At 35.1% G+C, this 18,487-nt stretch overlaps 1 protein-coding gene across 5 annotated transcripts in view; it reads left to right on the forward strand.

The window, feature by feature from the left end:
* The window catches only part of LOC132199740 (uncharacterized protein CG43867), a 142,370-nt gene that overhangs the window by 23,950 nt on the left and 99,933 nt on the right, over positions 1-18,487 (forward strand). For 4 of the 5 annotated variants that reach the window (XM_059624689.1, XM_059624687.1, XM_059624688.1 and 1 more), the window contains exons 2-4: positions 13,773-13,913; positions 14,377-14,646; positions 15,053-15,318. In XM_059624689.1, the coding sequence (XP_059480672.1) occupies positions 13,856-13,913; positions 14,377-14,646; positions 15,053-15,318 (594 nt within the window). In that variant the 5' untranslated portion in view covers positions 13,773-13,855. The remainder of the gene's footprint in view (positions 1-13,772; positions 13,914-14,376; positions 14,647-15,052; positions 15,319-18,487) is intronic. The other variant, XM_059624690.1, reaches the window with a different exon arrangement.

The raw sequence follows: 18,487 nt of genomic DNA on the forward strand, positions 1-18,487 counted from the left end.
GCTTTTAATCCCAACTTTCCGCTGATGTAATAGTTACTTGGATGTTTTACAAATTTATTTTATTTTAATTGTCAATATTCTTAATATTTTATTTTACGGTAAATTTTTTGATTTTAAATTACAATATTATATTTTATTTAAATAATAAATTATGAACATAAATATTTTTTTAAGATTACAGTTTATTGGTTTTATATAATTTTTAATTTAAATTTGTAAAACAACCAAAAACCTATATAAAAAAAATCAACAATTATATGCCGTGCACAAAGACATGTAAATATTAATGATGGATTCATAATTCGATCGAAGAAAATTAGTTGCTCAAATGTGATGAAGAAGTTATAATTAATATGGAAATTTGTAGTAAAATTTAATTCTTAAATATGTGATAATTTCTCTCATTAAAAAAGACTGCTCTTGCGGTATTGAACATTGCCCATAGTGTCCCCTAAACTAAAACGCATAAATGCTGAAAAGGAGCCTGCAGGCATAAAATCTGCGGCACGCACCCCTTCCTTTATCCACATTTTCCCCGAATGCGCTTTTGTGGTGCAGCCGAAAGCAATCCGCGTGTTTTTACAACGGCGAGGCAAGAGTGAGTCCGGTCGGAAAAGGGCACGGACGCACGCACGAAATCTAGGCGGAGTTGTAAAATAAAATAAAAAGACGATTACCGGCGCGCAGCAATGACTTTCCATGGTCAAGGGACGTTTAAATGCAACGACTCTCTCAAGGGCTGTTGCGAATAAATACACGTCTTAAACGGTTATGGCGGCGGCGGGGGCGGTCGACGCTGCACGCGAGATAAAGTCAAGCCGAAAAGTGCACCAGTTTTTTATATGCAGCCGAGGAGGCGTACATTGAATAAAGATGAGCTGGAAATTATGGCCGCGATGTATGATATTGCGGGGCCTATGCAAAACAGATTCGCACTTTACGACGCCCGAATTGAGGGTTAATGCGGCGGGCAATTTGTTTTATTTATGGAAACGCGCCGCCTGAAATTTAATCTGCGAATAACATGCAGAGGTCGCCCACCATTGTCGTTGAAAAAGGAAACCCCCCTCCACAGAGTAATTACAGACTAAATTTGCGGTAATGGTTCAGGGAAATTATACGATTCAGATAAATATTAATATTTAAGTTTGATGAAAATAATTTTCATGCTCCAAAATAATGTTAATTTTATTGTGGAAAAATGAAATCAAATTTCATCTTCTTTTTCATCGGAAATATTTTGAGAATAGCCTAAATAGGTTTTTAAAACATTTTTTTTTTTTTTGTAATTTACTGTAACTTGTTTCTATTTTACGCTGCTATACTGTTTTAACTAATTTCTGTATATTTTTTTGTATTATTAAATTATTTTAAAATTATTTAAAAAATTTTTTAAAATATAATATATATTTCAAACGTAATTTTAAATTCTCTGCTACATTTATTTAAAAATTTACACCATGTTAAAATATATTTCTCTTATAATGTAAATTATATATTTTCTACTTGTTACAAAGAATACTCACTTAAATTATTGATTAATCACATTTTTTTTAAAATTTTGTGTTTGTGTGTGAATTCAAAACTCAACATACATTTTACTGCCCATGGTTATTTAATTATTTTGAATTTTAGTTTTCATTCTTGACATTAATTTATTACCACAATACATAAATTAAAATTTGTTTAAAAAAATGTTGCTCAAAATTTTCATTTAACTAAACTAAAGCTTTGACTGTAACCTCAAAATGAGAACGATTGATGCTTTGGTGCGTTGGATTCAGAATGAAAAGGAGTGCAGCAAATCCTCTTAAAAATACTACACACAAGTTCAAAATTAATTTATGCCGTATTAAAAAGTCCCGCTTTCAGCAGCAACGTTAATATGTAATAAATGCGAGCTACTCCCTTTTCACATGAAAGCAAAGTGAGCAAAGCTTTTGTTGTTGGAGAAAATGACACTGCCGTGCACGCGGCCGCGCCCAATAAGCGCCTTTTCCTTTTATTTACGGGGGCGCCACCGACCAACCGACCAAGCTACTGCGATTTTGATAAAGGTTTTAGCGGCTCGTTCATAAATTGTCGAACCCTCCGTAAAAGAGAAAGAAGAGGCCAGACGAGACACTCTTATATAAATTGGACGGCAAATAAAATTGCCGGCTCGGTGCATTCCCAGAGGAAAAATTGTGCAGACGGGCTCTTAAAAATCCATCCCAAGTAGCTGCTTGACCATCAATATGAACGTCTTTATTTCCTGGCACCCTCTGCTTTTTCCGCCAAAGACAATAAAAAAAAAAAACTCTAAACTTCCTCCCTAAAGAGAAAAAATAAAAAGAAGCAATCCAGTTTATTTTTCACTTCTGAAGTTTGGAAAAAACGCTTACAAATTTTTACGTTTTGTAAATTTATAGATCACACATTGACATCACAGAATAGATGGATTTAATTTAACTCGGCCTAGATTTTCAAGTTTTATTTATATTGATAATTAATAAAAACTATATCAATAAACATGATGAATTTTTGAAAATAATTCCCAAAGAAGTTTCAATAAAAGTTACATAAAATAAAATAAAAATATCTCCATACCTAAAAATAAGCAGTTTCCTGGTACGTTTTTCAGTTTCGGAGCTAAAATTAGAATATTTTTTATTTTTTACAGCAACAGTTTTTTTAATTAAAATATGAGAGAAAGTTTTTATATTATTTAAAAATAGCCACGGAAAACAGCTTTCCTTGAGAGTTTACGTCTTAATTGGGAAACTCTAGGGACGCGTAATTTATTTACGTCGGGTGGGAATAATAAAAGTTGGAGAGATGCATGAGATGCAGAGAGGAATTGCATAAAACGCACACGCCATGCTCTCAAGTGGAGGAAATACACACACCGGGGCGGGCTGCCGGGCTACTTTATTTTCTCTAGACATTTAATTAAAAAGCGGCCATAAAGCTGCAGCAAGGGGAAAAATAAAATGAAAAAGTAGTTAAGAGAGAAATGCCGCCGCCGCCGCCGCCGGTCGAGAAGTCGGTGCGTGTGCGCGCACCGGCGGCGGCACCGGGGCATTAAGACAAGAAAACGAGTGGTAATGTCGAGTGTGGCAATTATGGGGTGTAACGTAACATCACAATACCAACATAATCGCTGCGAGTTACTTTTTATGCGCGACCTCTGCGCTCATTACACTCAAAATAGAGGGAGGACGAGACCTTTTTGGAGTTGTTGGGCACCACATGCAAAAACTTCACAGGGCTAATTGGGAATTGAATTGAAAGGACGCACTAATTAATTGCAAAAAAAAAATTAAAATGGCTTGAATAGTAGGTCAAGTGAAAAAAATTTATATTATTATACAAAGCAAAAATGACTTAAAGAAAATGATAATTTTCAATGGGGGGCAAATATAAAATTAATTATAATTTTGTACTTGAAACTTATAAAAGTAAACTATATTTAAATTTGTAATTAAATCCTATATTTTTTTCTTATTTTTCGTTGTTAAAAGATTTAAATAATAAATTAATTTATTATCTATACCTAGGTGCATAGTAAATGAATATTTAGAAGATAAAATAAAAACCTCTGTGTTGTGATGTTTTAAATTATATAATATAATTTTATAAATACTGTTTTGTTCACTCCTGGTTATACAATTCAGTGATTATTAAGGAATTAAATTTTATTCTTCAGACGGGTTATAGAGTACACAAATTACATTTTAATTAAAATTATAAATATTGGGATTAAAAGGAAAATTTAAAATATAAGAAAATGCAATGCATGGATGTAATAATCGATATAGAAAAACTGATAAAAAAAGGCAAATTTCTTGAATAAAGTATTAACTAGGGCAAAATTTACTACTACACAAGGCTTATTAAAAAAAAAGAAGAAAAAATAATTGTATCTAGATATTTTAATTGGGAGGTTATTTGGAATAATAAATAATTTTTTTATTTGCAAAATCGGTTGGAAAGTTGGTTTCTTAAAAAGGGGAAAAATTGAGGTCTATTCATTCCTAATTGGCTGAATCAAATCGAGGCGTTACAAAATTAGGAACCACTTTTGGTAATTTTAGGGAAACAATTTGGAAATTTTAACCGCCAGTGATAGATTGTTGTATTGGACTAAAAAGGATTTGATTAACAAAAAATGTTTAATCCTCAATTTTGTCAATAATGAAATAAAGTTATTACCCCATAATGAAAAAAATGACACAAATTACCAATGATGAAATTTCTTCCATGAAAAATTGATTCATTAAAAGTTTCTTTGAAATTAAGAAAAAACATAAGGTTTCCGAACTCTTCTTTAAATCATAATATTATTTATTTGCCTTTTTTCGTGTTTGAAATCTTTTTTCCTCTTTATATAAATAAACTGAGCTTCATTAATCCGAAGAAAATCCATCTTTCCGAGCTGCTTCACCTCACTTGCCTGAAGCGCAAACTCTGGGCAATTTAATTAAAACTGTTGCACGCTCCGTCCCTCTTTTCTCTGTCGGCTCGGCTGTTGATGGCGCAGAAAAAGCGAAATAGCAATAATAACAATACAATATCTGCCGGCGACACACGTGAGAGATGGAAACAATTAAGCTGCACTGCACAGCAGAGGTGCTTGATTCCGTAAACGTACCGGAGAAGGGAATTGCGAGCGAGGCGCGCTCGAATGCAATCATGCACTTTGCAATAAGCAGAAATTGCTTTCCGCCGTCGGCGGCACAGCCAGAGCAGATAATCCACTGGTGCTGCCTGCCTCCGAGCAAGTACGAGAGACCAACTTCCCATCACTGTACGCAACTTGAATCGAGTAATATGCAGGATAGAATAGGACAAAGGCTTGTTATCGATCCGCCGATAGCAGGAATATAAATAATTATGGAAGAAAATGTGGTGAATCCGGTAAAATGCTTTGATTATATTCCAAATATTTCCCTATAAAAAAAAAAAAAATTAATAAAAAAACGCGAGAGCTGGAAGAGCTTAAACAGCTTTTACGTTTTGAGAAATTAAGTGTTCAGGCGGCTCTCTCATTTAATTTTAAAGCCTTTTTGTAGTCATCAAGGTGATTCGAGCAATGCTTTGATTATTTTCAATATTTTTGCGGAAAACTTGGATCGGTGCAAATTTAGTGCAGAGCACGAAACACAGCAATGGTGTCGTGAAGTTGAGTGTTCAGGCGGCTCTTTCATTTAATTTTAAAGCTTTTTTCTAGATATCATAGTGGTTCGAGCAATGACATTATTATCTTCTTAATTTTTACTTAAAACAGGGATTATGTTTTTTAGTTTTGCAAAAGTATTAAATTGTTTAAGTTGCAAAAATCAGATTTGCTATTAAAATATATTTTAAGATAATTTAGCTTATTTTATCATGCTTTTTTTAACAAGATTTTAACAATGAGGACCTAATTCCCACAAGATAGGTGTGTATTTAGCGAAAAATTATGAAAATATGACAAACTAACTTATTTTTGTATTGAAATTGTTTATAATTCTACAGAGCTTAGCTGACATTCAGAATTGAAAATAAATAATTTACTTGTATTCCTTCGAAAAATTGTCAATTAGTATTTATATCAGGAATATTTATATTAGATTAGAAAATTTTATTGATCACAACATGTGTACGAATATTTATATAAATTTTTAATTGTACAAACCTTCTCTTTGTACATCATTTACAAACAATCAAATATTTTGCACTTTGCTCACCGATTTTCTTTATGAATATGATTATGAATAATGTCAATATTTTGGCTCCAACTCAAAATAAGCAAACGTCTTTCAAGTCCAATGAGCTGTCGGTTGTTTATTTCCGTGCGTGGGGTTTTCCAGCTCGTAAGAAGTGCAAGTGAGGCCGCGATGATAGTCCTCACTTTGAGCTGCGTCGTTTTTTTTTAAGACTCGTCGGATGCTGAGGACTCCCTAGTCGGCTAGAAGAAGGAAACAAAAAATAATTCTAGACTTCTGTCGGCAGTTAAAAAAGCAACTTTCTTCTTCTTCTTCCGAAATAGAAACACACCCACTATACTCTCAGACAACTCTTTCCTTTGAAGAGGGTTAGTTTTTTTTCGCTCTCGGCGGCAAACACGTGCATGCCAACGTTGCCGGTCTCAAGCTGGCGGCACCCGAGGAAATATTAATGCTAAAATAAGCAGTGCCGCCGCCGCCGCGTGTGCCACATCTTTTCACGCCTTTTTCAAATCCTTCAACCCCGAACCCATTTGTAAGTAGTTCTGCTCGACGCCCTCCCGGATTGAAAAGGAAGAGAAGTGCCGAGGGGAGAACAGGACGAGCAGTTAAATTTGTCGATTTCCTCCGATCTAGTCGCTAAAGTGTGGTTATCGAGTGTGGTGCACTACATGGATTTGGAGGCAGACGCACGGCTGGTGAACCAACGATAGATACTCTGCGGTTTTCGCACAGACGTCTCTGTGTGAAACGCCGTCTGCGACCGGCTGGCGGGCGCTCTTTACGGCTGTGAGTTGAATTTTATTCAAGTTCTCTCCTTTCACACTGGATCAGGTCAATGCTAAAAAAAAAACATTTTTAATTCGATTAAAAAAAAACTGAAAAGGATAATTGAATTTTCACAAATTGGATTTATACTTCCATTGATTGAATACATATAATTTGATGTGATGATGAATAATTTTAAATTTAATTAGTTCCAAAGATATATAGTTTCATATTAAAAAATTATAGGGTATATTTGCAGATTTTTTTAATTTTTTTTTACAGTTTTGCAATAAGTTCCTGGGTACAAATATGTAGACAATTATTTTATTGTTGTACACACAATATTTATAATGTAATTGCTGTCTTTAAATATCATTGCCGTCTTAATTTTTATAATTAAAAAAAAAACTAAAAATGGATATTTAGAGAACCTTTTGCTTAAATTGCGTTGAACCCTTAAATTGCCGGTTTATTATAATTTGTCACTTTAAAAAAAATCATTTTTCATAATTTTAAAATAATAAATAATTTGTTTTTTTGGTTTCTGTAAAATTCCTGTCCTATGCAAAATTCAGAGTAAATTTGAAACCCTCTGCAAAATGAAACTTTTGAGGCAACGATTAATTTGAACTGAAACCGTCTCCATATCAAATTCATATCCTGTCTAATCAAGACTTGAAATCTTGTGTCTCATTACCGACTGAAACAGACGACTGCTTTTGTATCAAAAGCAGTCATCACAACTCTCAAGCAGGCCGACTGTTGTATGAGCTGAAAAGCCGAATCACAAGTGTATGTATAGCAACAACAGAGTGCCGCCGTTCGTTGTTAATTTGCAGAGAGCAGAAACTCGCGCTGTTGAGCAAAAAACGCCCCGAGCCGCTTAATTATGCACACAACGATTCGCGAGCGGCGAATTTCCGTCCGACTGTAATTCGCAGCTGCTCTCACTCTTGTGCGCTCCTTTCGCCTCCAGTATTAATAACGACGCCAGTTTCGGGTGCGCCTCAAAATCCTCCCTTTCGCTTCGCCGAAATTGAGTCAAAGTGGGTGGGTGGCCAGTCATCCCCACCGAAATGCTGACTGAGCATAGGTGTATTTGCAGGCGCAGATTTGTATGATATTAAAATTTCCCCTCGACTTTTCCCGCTTTGTTCTCGGAAATGGAATATATTGCGACGCCGGTAAACGGAATATAAACCTCTTCTCGCGTTTCGCCTTTGACGTGTGTGAGGCGCACTGAGGAATGAAGAAAAAAAAATAAATGGAAATTAAAACTAGAGAATGTCCTGTCTGTAGAAATAGACGAGAATTATATGGATGGAGTAGGGATTTGCAATATTTGTCCATAATAACAGGTGGGTAAAAATTTCTATCAAAAATTGATTGTGGAAAATTCACTAGACTTGTTAATTAGTCCCCCAACGCTAAATTAAAAACAAAAAATTCATTTAAGTAGTTTTTTTCTTTCAAATTATATTTGATAAAGAATACAATCAACGATATTTTTCAATTTTTTTTCCTGACCTGACCATAGGTAGAATGAGAAATATTTCATACAATTTTTGATGACTTTTTTAGTGAGTGCATTAATTATTATAACTTTTGGGTCCCAATTGTTTCAAAAAATTTACATTGAAAGAAATGCAATTGTTGAGAGGGAAAAATTGAATTGTTGGACAAAATCGCTAAGAAATATAGTTTTTAAACGATCCTTTCTTGTTTCATTACATTTATTCCAAATATGTATAATAAAATTTTCTTAAATTCATTCTAATTAAATGGTTATTAATATATTTCATTAAATTGTATTTATTTTCCTTAAAATGGATGGATAAGGGATGGCTGGATAGAGATTGAAGGATTTCCTTTTTAGAACTTTTAACAAGTTTTTAAATTCCCTCTAAATAAATTTAATAAAATTCATAAATATAAAAATTTAAAGAAAATTGTTTTATCCTCCAGAACACTTTCATTATTTATTATTCAGAATAAGTAGCTATAAAAAATCCTAAGCAAAAAATACTTTAAATAATTTAAAGTGTAAAATTAACAATATGGAAAAAATAAGCTATAAAAATGAATAAAAACAAGTTAAGATTAAATTAAAATTATAATTTTTTGTAATCTAAATATAAAAACTTGATCATTTTGTAACAAAATTTGATGAATATTATGTAATATTTTCTTAATAATATTGCGTCGCTAAAATACTTGTCACTGCAACAGAAATAGACGATGCAGAGGAATGCCGCGCGACACCCCTAGACCAAAAATCCGTGCGTTTTGCCGCATTTTGTGTCTTTTCTCTGGGCAAGGGGTCGGGGCGTGCGGTCGGATTTGTGATGTGACATTGTGCGCCGTGGCTGACACCTCGAGTGCCGCTACAAAAGAATTATATATATGTATGTTCCGTATAGTAGGGCTTGAGATAGCGAGGCTGGCAGAAGAAAGTTTTACACATGAGTGCGAGCGGCGAGCAAATCTGATGATGATGCCGCTGCGCTCTCTCAACTCTTCTTGTCGCCGCCGCTGCTGCCATGGCTACACAACATCGATTTTATGTGCCGAAAGCAAATAAAATTTTATACCATTCCTCTCGGCGGGCGCTCTTTCGCCACTCGCAGCTCACAACATGCATTGTGCACAAGTGAAGGCCAAATAAAACGCGAAAGAGAGGGAAAGAAACGGAATTGTCGCATCGATTATTGCGCCGTGTCAAGTGCCGCTTTGATAGATGGAGAAAGAGTGCCCCTTCGATTTAACGCGGCTACACCCTCGCGCAATTTCTACCATTCTGAAAAAGTTGTGGTTTTCGAAACAACTTAATCAATAATGGGTTTTTTTTTCTTGCAGGGACAGATATTTCATGAAGTGTGCAAAGTTTTTGATTTAATCAATAGGAGAACTTGACCTATTCAAGGGTAAGTGATGTTTTTTGGGATAAAATCCAGCTTTAATGTAACGTACGAAGTCCGAAGCTGAATTTTTTTAATTAAAACTTGAAATATTGAATTATAAATTACATTAAAGTAATTTTCTGTTGAATATTTAGATAATTTTTAGATATTATTTTAGTAATGTGCTGTCAATTAAATGTTAATGAATTCCTCCAATTTCTAGGAAATTTATCAGATTTATAGCATAATTCATTTTTAAATTGTCTGAATAATAAAGAAGTTTCATTGCTGGGTGGATCCAGGAATGATTTGGGTGTGATTGTTGATGAAAAGTTACCATTTTGAAATTCATGTATGTTGTTGGGGTTGGAAAAAGGTGCTTCCTCCTAAATTTTCAGCTAAAAATATTGGGTGCTTTTCCGGGAAATCAGATTTTTCCAAAAACACTAAAATACCAATATCTCTGCTCCTACTAAGAATAAACGTATGCTCTTTTCACGTTCAGACGTAACTTTTTACGCCCGACAACTTTGCCACTGACAAATTTTGCATAGGTCAAAGGTCAAGGTCACTAAATTACAAATTTCACTTTTAAACGCAATTTACGCAAAGAAGCACCCCTCAGATTTTTTTTGCAGTATAGGAAAAAATGTAGCCCCAAGTGTGTAGAACAAAATACCTGATTTTCAGAATGGTAACTTTTACTGTTTAATTTATAATACTAACTAAATATTAAAAAACAGTAAAAAAATCGCTTTTCCGCAATAGAAATTAATTTTCAACCAGCGATAACTCTGTTTCTGTTACAGAAACGACAAAATGTGTAATGACAAAAAGTGTTTGTCTTGACTTTTTGCATCCAACCATGTATCAGTCAAGAAGGTCGGGTCACCTAAGGTCATTGACCTCGGTGACCTGTGACCTTTAAACACGATTTTGCTAATTTTTGAAATTATTTTTCAAAATTTAAATGGGTTTTATTATTTCCTACACAGAAAACTTGCAAAATCGTGTTTAAAGGTCACAGGTCACCGAGGTCAATGACCTTAGGTGACCTGACCTTCTTGACTGATACATGGTTGGATGCAAAAAGTCAAGACAAACACTTTTTGTCATTATACATTTTGTCGTTTCTGTAACAGAAACAGAGTTATCGCTGGTTGAAAATTAATTTCTATTGCGGAAAAGCGATTTTTTACTGTTTTTTAATATTTAGTTAGTATTATAAATTTAACAGTAAAAGTTACCATTCTGAAAATCAAGTATTTTGTTTTACACACTCGGGGCTACATTTTTTCCTATACTGCAAAAAAAATCTGAGGGGTGCTTCTTTGCGAAAATTGCGTTTAAAAGTGAAATTTGTAATTTAGTGACCTTGACCTTTGACCTATGCAAAATTTGTCAGTGGCAAAGTTGTCGGGCGTAAAAAGTTACGTCTGAACGTGAAAAGAGCATACGTTTATTTATAGTAGGAGCAGAGATATTGGTATTTTAGTGTTTTTGGAAAAATCTGATTTCCCGGAAAAGCACCCAATATTTTTAGCTGAAAATTTAGGAGGAAGCACCTTTTTCCAACCCCAACAACATACATGAATTTCAAAATGGTAACTTTTCATCAACAATCACACCCAAATCATTCCTGGATCCACCCTGCTGTTTTTATTTTACACTGAAAAAGAAAGTTGAAACAGAAAATAAAAGGATTAATCACAAGTATGATGGAACTTGTCATGTTTCATCATTTTTTTTCTTTTTAAGAAATTTTAGAATCAATTATAATATTTTAATTATTAGTTCTTGTTCAGGGATTACAAGAAATAAGAACAATCAGCAGTTAATTGAACAAAAGGGTAAATTCTAAGTGAAACATTGATATAATAAAAGCAATTATAACAACTTCGGAGTAAAATAAATGGCTGAAAGCCTGATGCAAACTTCTGCTTACATTCAGTCAAATTAAAAACAAACTGGCAACGTCTCTCGAGGCGAAATGCTCAAATTAAATGCCGGCGGTTTCGTTGCCGGCGGGAGTACCGAAAAATGAGCAAATTTGCAATTCCTAGTAGCTAATTTAAGTTAATTTCCTGTGGGAATCTTGCGGCTCTCGAACATCCATCTGCAGTCCGTTCCTAAACAAATATCAGCTTGCCGAGAAATCATCTTGGGACGACCAGCCCATTTCGAAAACGTTTGTCCTCAGCAAACATTTGATTTGCTGTTGGAAATTGGACGTGTTTGTTTGCTTTCTGGGAAAAAGAGGAAAAAAAATATCTCGTCCGCCATCTTTCGTTCTCTCACAAATGATCTGATTTATTTGCATAATGTAATGCATTTTTTTGCAAGAACAGACATCAGCATAAATATTTTTCCCATTACAAACGTGTTATCGTCTAAAAGCACCTAGGTGTGTGATTATATTCCACCGTGGCTGCCAACATGGTGTATTTTTTCTTTGCTTTCTAGAGTAGCGGCAGCAGCACCTGCCTGTCAAATCATGCAAACTTGATGTTTTTCTCGTGCCGTCTACTTACAAGTCAAAAGATTGCTATTCTTTCATATCACAAATGCCAAAGAAAATAATGTAGAATGCAATTTTTAAAAAGTTTTATACACACTTGATTATATTAATTTTTTTTATTTTTAAATTGTTTATAAGGGAAAGATAATTTTATATTTAAATTATTTTGTTTTCTTATTTAAATAATATTTGTCAAATTTGATTTTTCTTAACATAAAAAAATCCGTAAATTCCTCGTTACATTGGGTGTATTAATTATAGATGTATAAGATTAATTTATGAAATTAAAATAAATTTGTCTATATTGAAATTCAAATTTGTTTGAGAGAAATTGCTTTCATTTGCAGTGCTAGATCATTGTGTCAGACCATTAATTACTTAAATTTTTAACTATAGATATCAATAATTTAAAAAATCTTATAAAGAAATAATTCAATACAACTTAAAATACAATTGCCATATATTTCTCTTCCAAGTCCAATTTTCCACTTGTGTCTTCGGCGAGCACTTTTTTTTCCAGCAGCAATTTCAGCTGCACCAGCGATTTTGCTCGAAAGCATTCACGAGCCGGACGCTCGACTCGGAAGCTGACCAATTTGGTGCGATTGGCACGGGCCAGTTCGTCGGCCGTTTTCAGCAGCATCTCGTTTGCGAAACGGGCAGCGAGCCGTGTGATGGAGACGCTGTTGCTCGGCTCCAATTGATAGCCGACCCGAGGCGCCAATCAATATCTGCCCGAACGGCCGTGTGATTTACCTGTCCGTCGGCGCAGGAAGGAAGAAATGGCAAACAAACACTTTCTGGCCGCCGGCCCAGACCAGAAGTCATTACGGGCCAAACGCTGGCCGACAGCCTCTGTGCCTAAACTCGGCGTAAAACGCAATCCATGTCTTTCTTTTTTACGGAGACACCACTGCTATTTCTTTTTATAGATTGTGTGCTTTATTGGATTTCGGCGCTGATCAAGTTATAAAAGGACCAAGTCCGCGGGCGATCGCATTCATTGCGCTGCGGGAATTTTTTCCCTCCACGCCCGAGCATAGCTTTTGTTGGTCCTTTTATTGATAAATATGAGCAGTGCAAACATAATAGATGGATGGCGGCAAACTTTCGGGCAAACAACCGTAAAGGAATGGTCGTCCATCACTTTGCTTGTAAATAGACCACATACTCGTTCCACCACATCAAGTACATAATATAACACTAGGCTGACTAGGCTTTTGGGGGTTAGGAGGGCTATTTTTTATGTATAAACGGTATTTTATTACGAGTTAGTTTGGTTTCCACAAAATCGAGATAAATTTTGAAAAAATTATTAACATGAATAACTATGAATTTAAACAACATACATCTTATTTCAAATGGTCTTTTAATTGGTAGATAAATATGCACAAATTAAATTTAAATTTATCAAATCAAGGACCAAAAAATTAGAATTATTTTTAAAAAAAGTACCCAAAGCTGTAAGTTCACTTCTAAAAGGTAATCTGTAAAATAATTTATGTGCATAATTAATTCCAAGTCAATTCTTATATATTTCTCCTTAATTACCATAGTTGATTTAATAAGAAACTTGATGCCGCCTTGAATGCACTTGAGAAATTCCGTGCATAAATCTTTTAGCTGGGCGGTTAAGCTGGGATTTTAGTTGAAACAGCCGCTGGTGCCTGCATCGCAGAAATAAGTTGTTCCAAAGTCACTTCGCATACTTTCCGGCCTCCTAATTTATAGCCCAAGTTCAGATTTCTCGCCTCGGAAAGTCCTCTCGAAAGTTGGAAAGTGGAAATTCACTCTCGCCGTTATTATTTTCTTTATTTTTCAAAGATATCATTTTATTTACTTTGTCTTCAATGAATTTGCAGCAATTTTTATTGTTTTTTTCTGAATTGTTCACAGACATGGCGGACAGAAGGTCTTCGAGCAGACCGCGCAACCAGACAAACGCGGCCACGTCTTCGCCCGCCTAGCATAGGAGAAACATGGCCGAGGAGGCCAATGCCAGGGGCAGTCCGTCGCGACAGCCAGGTGAGTGCCAGGGTAGGCAACTGGATCCGCACACCTGGCCAGCAGGTTGCATAAACCTGAAAAATGTGCTTCTAAATTTAAAAAAGTAGCTCTCCATTGAGAGATGAGCTAATTGAAAATATTTATGAAAAGTTAAACACAAAAATATTTAGTTCTTTTTAATGTGAAATGAATTATTTCCTGATCAAATGAAAAGAAAAATGCACAAAATTGACTGTGAAAAATATAATTTATTTTTGTGTTATACTTTAATTAATTGGAATTTGGAATGTTTAAAATTTTAATTCAAGATATAATTTCTTTCAGTAATTCAATTAATTTAAATAATTGATTCCTAAAAGTAATTACGTTTTCAAGAGATTTTTCAGATTATTTTAATATTTTCTGATTATTTTCCATTTGGTCATTTTTATTAAGTGAATGATTTTTCACTAAAGTGACTAAACAATTTTTTTTAATATTATTTGCTGATCAGGTGGACAAAGAATGGCTCCACCGCAGCCACATCCACGCCACCGTCGCCTGCCCCCGGAAGTGGAGGACGACGAGCCTGACCTGCCGCCGTCGCCACCGCGAACATCGCCTCCTCCGCCAGCTCCGGAGCCGCGTCTCTCGCAGCTCTTCGATCGGCTGTCCCACCTCACCGAATTAACGCACAACTTGCAGCAGCAACAACAACAACAACCACAAGGCAGCCCAAGGCTTTTGCCTCGGAGAGCTAGAGCACCCATGTCGCCTCCTAACAGTAATTAAAATTTAATCTTGTTTTAAACTAAAAACAAAATAAATCAAAATTAAATTTAACTATAATTAAAAAGTAAAATTAAATACTGCATTAGATAAGAATAATTTTACATTATATTTTTATTTATTATATTAAATTTATTAAAATCAATATTTGTTCCTTAAATAAATAAAAAAATTTCATTGAATGAATTAAGGAAATTAATGCATTATTTTAAACACTATAATAAAATATAAATTTACTTTCTATTTGTAACACAAAATTAATTTGATTGGATTACAGAATTACTGACATAATTTGGGCAAGCTAATGGCTAATAGATAAATTTTTTCATTTCTTATATATGCCGATTCCAATTAAAATCTGATAATGATAATTTTAAATTTCATTAATTTAAAATTTTCAGTTTCTTACGGTCCAGGCCCAGCAGAGGAGCCTCGACCGAGCGCCCAGCAGCGTCTGCTGGCTGACTTGGAGCTGCTGGAGGCGGCGGGGGCAGCAGACGTGAGCTCGCCGGCCCTTTTGCTGGCCTACTGGGCAGCTTCTGGTCGACCTGCGCCAGGGCCGCCGCCGGCCACTGTCGATTGGCAGCAAAGGTGCGTCGAACTGGAACTGGAATTGCACCAGTTCCGCATGCAGGCTGGACGAGTGCGTGATCTTCTCAGAGACAAGGTAGGACAATTTTTTCATTATCATTTATATAAAATTTGACAGCTGTAAAGCTGTTTTTAAAAATTATATTAGAAGAAGGAAAAGGTTGTTTAAAATAGATAATAAGGAAGCTTTGAAAACAAAACAAAAATATCATCATCAAAACAAAAATATTAATATCAATTAAAAATGTACCGAGATGTGATAAAAATTTAAGTTCCTTTTCTTCAGAAAAGATGGACAAAACGTTAGCGAATAAACTAATTTATTATATTATTAATAAATAAACTTAACCAGTTACAAACTGGACTTTAAGCGTGATAATAAGAAATTCTTTGCCATTAAAACAATGCAATTTAAATTCTTTCAATATTTTTCTATAAAAAATAAGCATTTTGAGCGACCGATCAATTCGGATAAAATCTGGTGAAATTTTTTTCATTTGAAACAAATTCCAACACAGTTCCTGCGGTGAAAACCCCTAAAGATTTTGCCACCCCAGGGCCATTAGCGAATATTACCCCCCAAAAGCACGTCGGTCCACTCTCGCGACTCAATTTCGTCTAGTTACGAAAAACTGCCCGTCCACGATTGGCCTAATGGATTGTTATTGTGACGACCGGAGGTGCGGCGCAAATCTGGGTCAACGGCCGTCGTAAAGCAGGAATAATGACCGGCCGGTGTCGCTTGTTACAATTATTTCGTCGGGGTGCCGTGGTGGGACGGACGGACGATCACCCGAAACCGAAAGTGAAATTTGATCAGCAATAAAAAAGGCCGGTGGAGCAGCTCGTAAAAATTTGATCCGGTCGACCGTGATTGGTGCCTTGCAAAAAAAAAAACATAAAAATAAAATAAAAATATATAGAGAGGATGATGTAAAAAAGTGCAGTACTTTGAGTTTCACATTCCAAGAGCAATTTATTTATATTTTTACGGCGGTTGAGGACACGTTGGCGCGCCTAATCTGATCATTTGTTTGAATTGCCATAAAGAGTTCGTCTCGCAACTTTTTGCCCGCACAAGAGGAAAAGTGGGGCTAATAGAATTTAAATATTATTGTAGGGAAAATTGCAAAGATGGAAATCTGCGCGTCACGTGTGCAATTGACAGGCGGCTCGTCTCTATGGAAACTTTTTCTATTTCCATTCGGTTTAATCAAATTCGCCCTCGAGAATGAATTGAAAAGCCGCCCCGATAAATAGGAAATAAGAAAAGGACAATTTCGGCACGCTCTCTCTTTTCCTCCACTCGAGCTAATTCAATCCATGAATCGCTAACAAGCCGAGAAAGAGAGCGTTTGAATCCTGCGACGAATGCTGATTGAATATATAAGAAGCAGTCGGAATTTGTGATGATATTATGCAAATGCTCATCTTCACTTTTTTTCAGAAAGAGGTTTATATCTTAACTGCAGGGATGAAATCCCCTACCACCTCATTTCAATACAAATTGACGCAGCCCGCGGATATTTATTTTTATCTGCGTGTGGAAGGAAAGTTTATCTCCGTTCGAGTGCGAAATTCGCGCGCGTGCACCGCACATACTGATGGAAGAAGAGTTTTTTTTTCTTCTTCTCCGCCGCCGCGATTTGAATTTCCCTTTGGGTTTATCAGTCGAATTGATTTGCCAGCTTGTTTATATCTGCGGATGCACCGCCACCAATCGTCTATATTGAAATGGAGAAACTCTCCGTCGGCTCTTATCTCTCTCTCAAAAGTAGAGAGGATAGGGATGTGCATTCAGAATAGAGGAAATTGCAATTTCCTTCACTGCCGAGAAGGGAGTTGGTTCAGCCAATTTAGCACAAAGCCGAAGCAGTAAAATTAAACTTCCAAAGGCGTTAAATAAATATCTCTAGCGTCAAAGATAAAAGAATTATTGAACCTGTTCATTTCTCGCTGATAAATTTCTTAACTGATAAAAAAGTCTTTTGATTAATACAAAAAAATATATGGTTTTTAAGCTCAAATTATAAATTATGAAATTGTATGAAATAGTTAAAATCAAAAACTCGTTCTTAAAATTAATAAATAAGCCAAAAAAATTTTTTTAATCGATTTAAGTACGTTTGAAATTGATGATTTTTGTCTTTCTAAAATTGAAGAATATAAAAAGGCATTTTAATTTATTGAAAAGATTCCTTTCTCAAAAATTTGAAGTTTTTATTAAAATGTTGTCATTCGTACAGAAAATGGTTTAAATAGAACAGTGTAGAGAGAAAATGGAATTTTTAATGGGATCAGAGAAATAAAAAATATAATGTAAAACATCGGTTTGATATAAGGTAAAAAAAGTTAATTTTAATAACGGTCCAAATTGTTAGAATGAATTTTGTTCAGACCTTTTGGAGTGAATTGAAAAGTATCAGGAAGACTTGAATGGACTTGAATTAAATTAGCCAAGTTATTATAATTGTATGTATTTATAATAAACCCATCATTTTGAACTCCCTTTGAAATTTGAATGTCATTCATTTTTGAAAGGAAAAAAATCACCTCGTTCCATCCCCCTGACTGGCGCCGGTCAATCAGCTTGGTCGATTGTGTGTGCTTTATAGCTGGACCACGTCTATGCACATAGACGATTTATATTGTCCTGCTCGTCCCCTCTCGCTCTAGTGCGTGCCAAGTACCGACACATTCGTACATCAAGAGTGCATCAAAGCAGAGGCAGGATTGATGTTCGGCGCCGCGTGCAACAATGGGATGAAGTGGCGGCGCGTTGTGTTTTAGCAGGAAAAAGCATCATTTGAGCGGATCTCGCCCTCACTCGGATGGAGGAAGGGAACAAAAGAAAGGCGGTGCAATGATAAATGACGGTGGCACTCGCGTGCTGCGTTTCTGATTAGCACCATCATCACTCATAATCATTTTTGCAGGAGCGAGAAGATCTTGTTCGCATAAATTTTAACGTAATGAGGAAGTTTTGTCGGACGTCGATCAAACGGAGACAAGTGACAACGCAAGAGAGATGAATAAGAAAGGAGAAGAAGTTGAAAGTTTGACACGTTATTTGTAATGTGTAATTGGATTTTGTGAATTTAGGGGGAATAGTAAATTATTCATTGGATAAAATGATTAATTAATGTTAAAATTATTATGTTAATTTCATGCCAAGTATTTTTCTTTTGATATTTATATTTCATTACAAATCTAGTTCAAAAATTTTGTGTTATTTAATTTGTATT

This window comes from Neocloeon triangulifer, unplaced genomic scaffold (assembly GCF_031216515.1).
Source record: "Neocloeon triangulifer isolate White Clay Creek 2 clone unplaced genomic scaffold, ASM3121651v1 ptg000014l, whole genome shotgun sequence".
In the NCBI taxonomy this organism is placed as follows: domain Eukaryota; kingdom Metazoa; phylum Arthropoda; class Insecta; order Ephemeroptera; family Baetidae; genus Neocloeon; species Neocloeon triangulifer.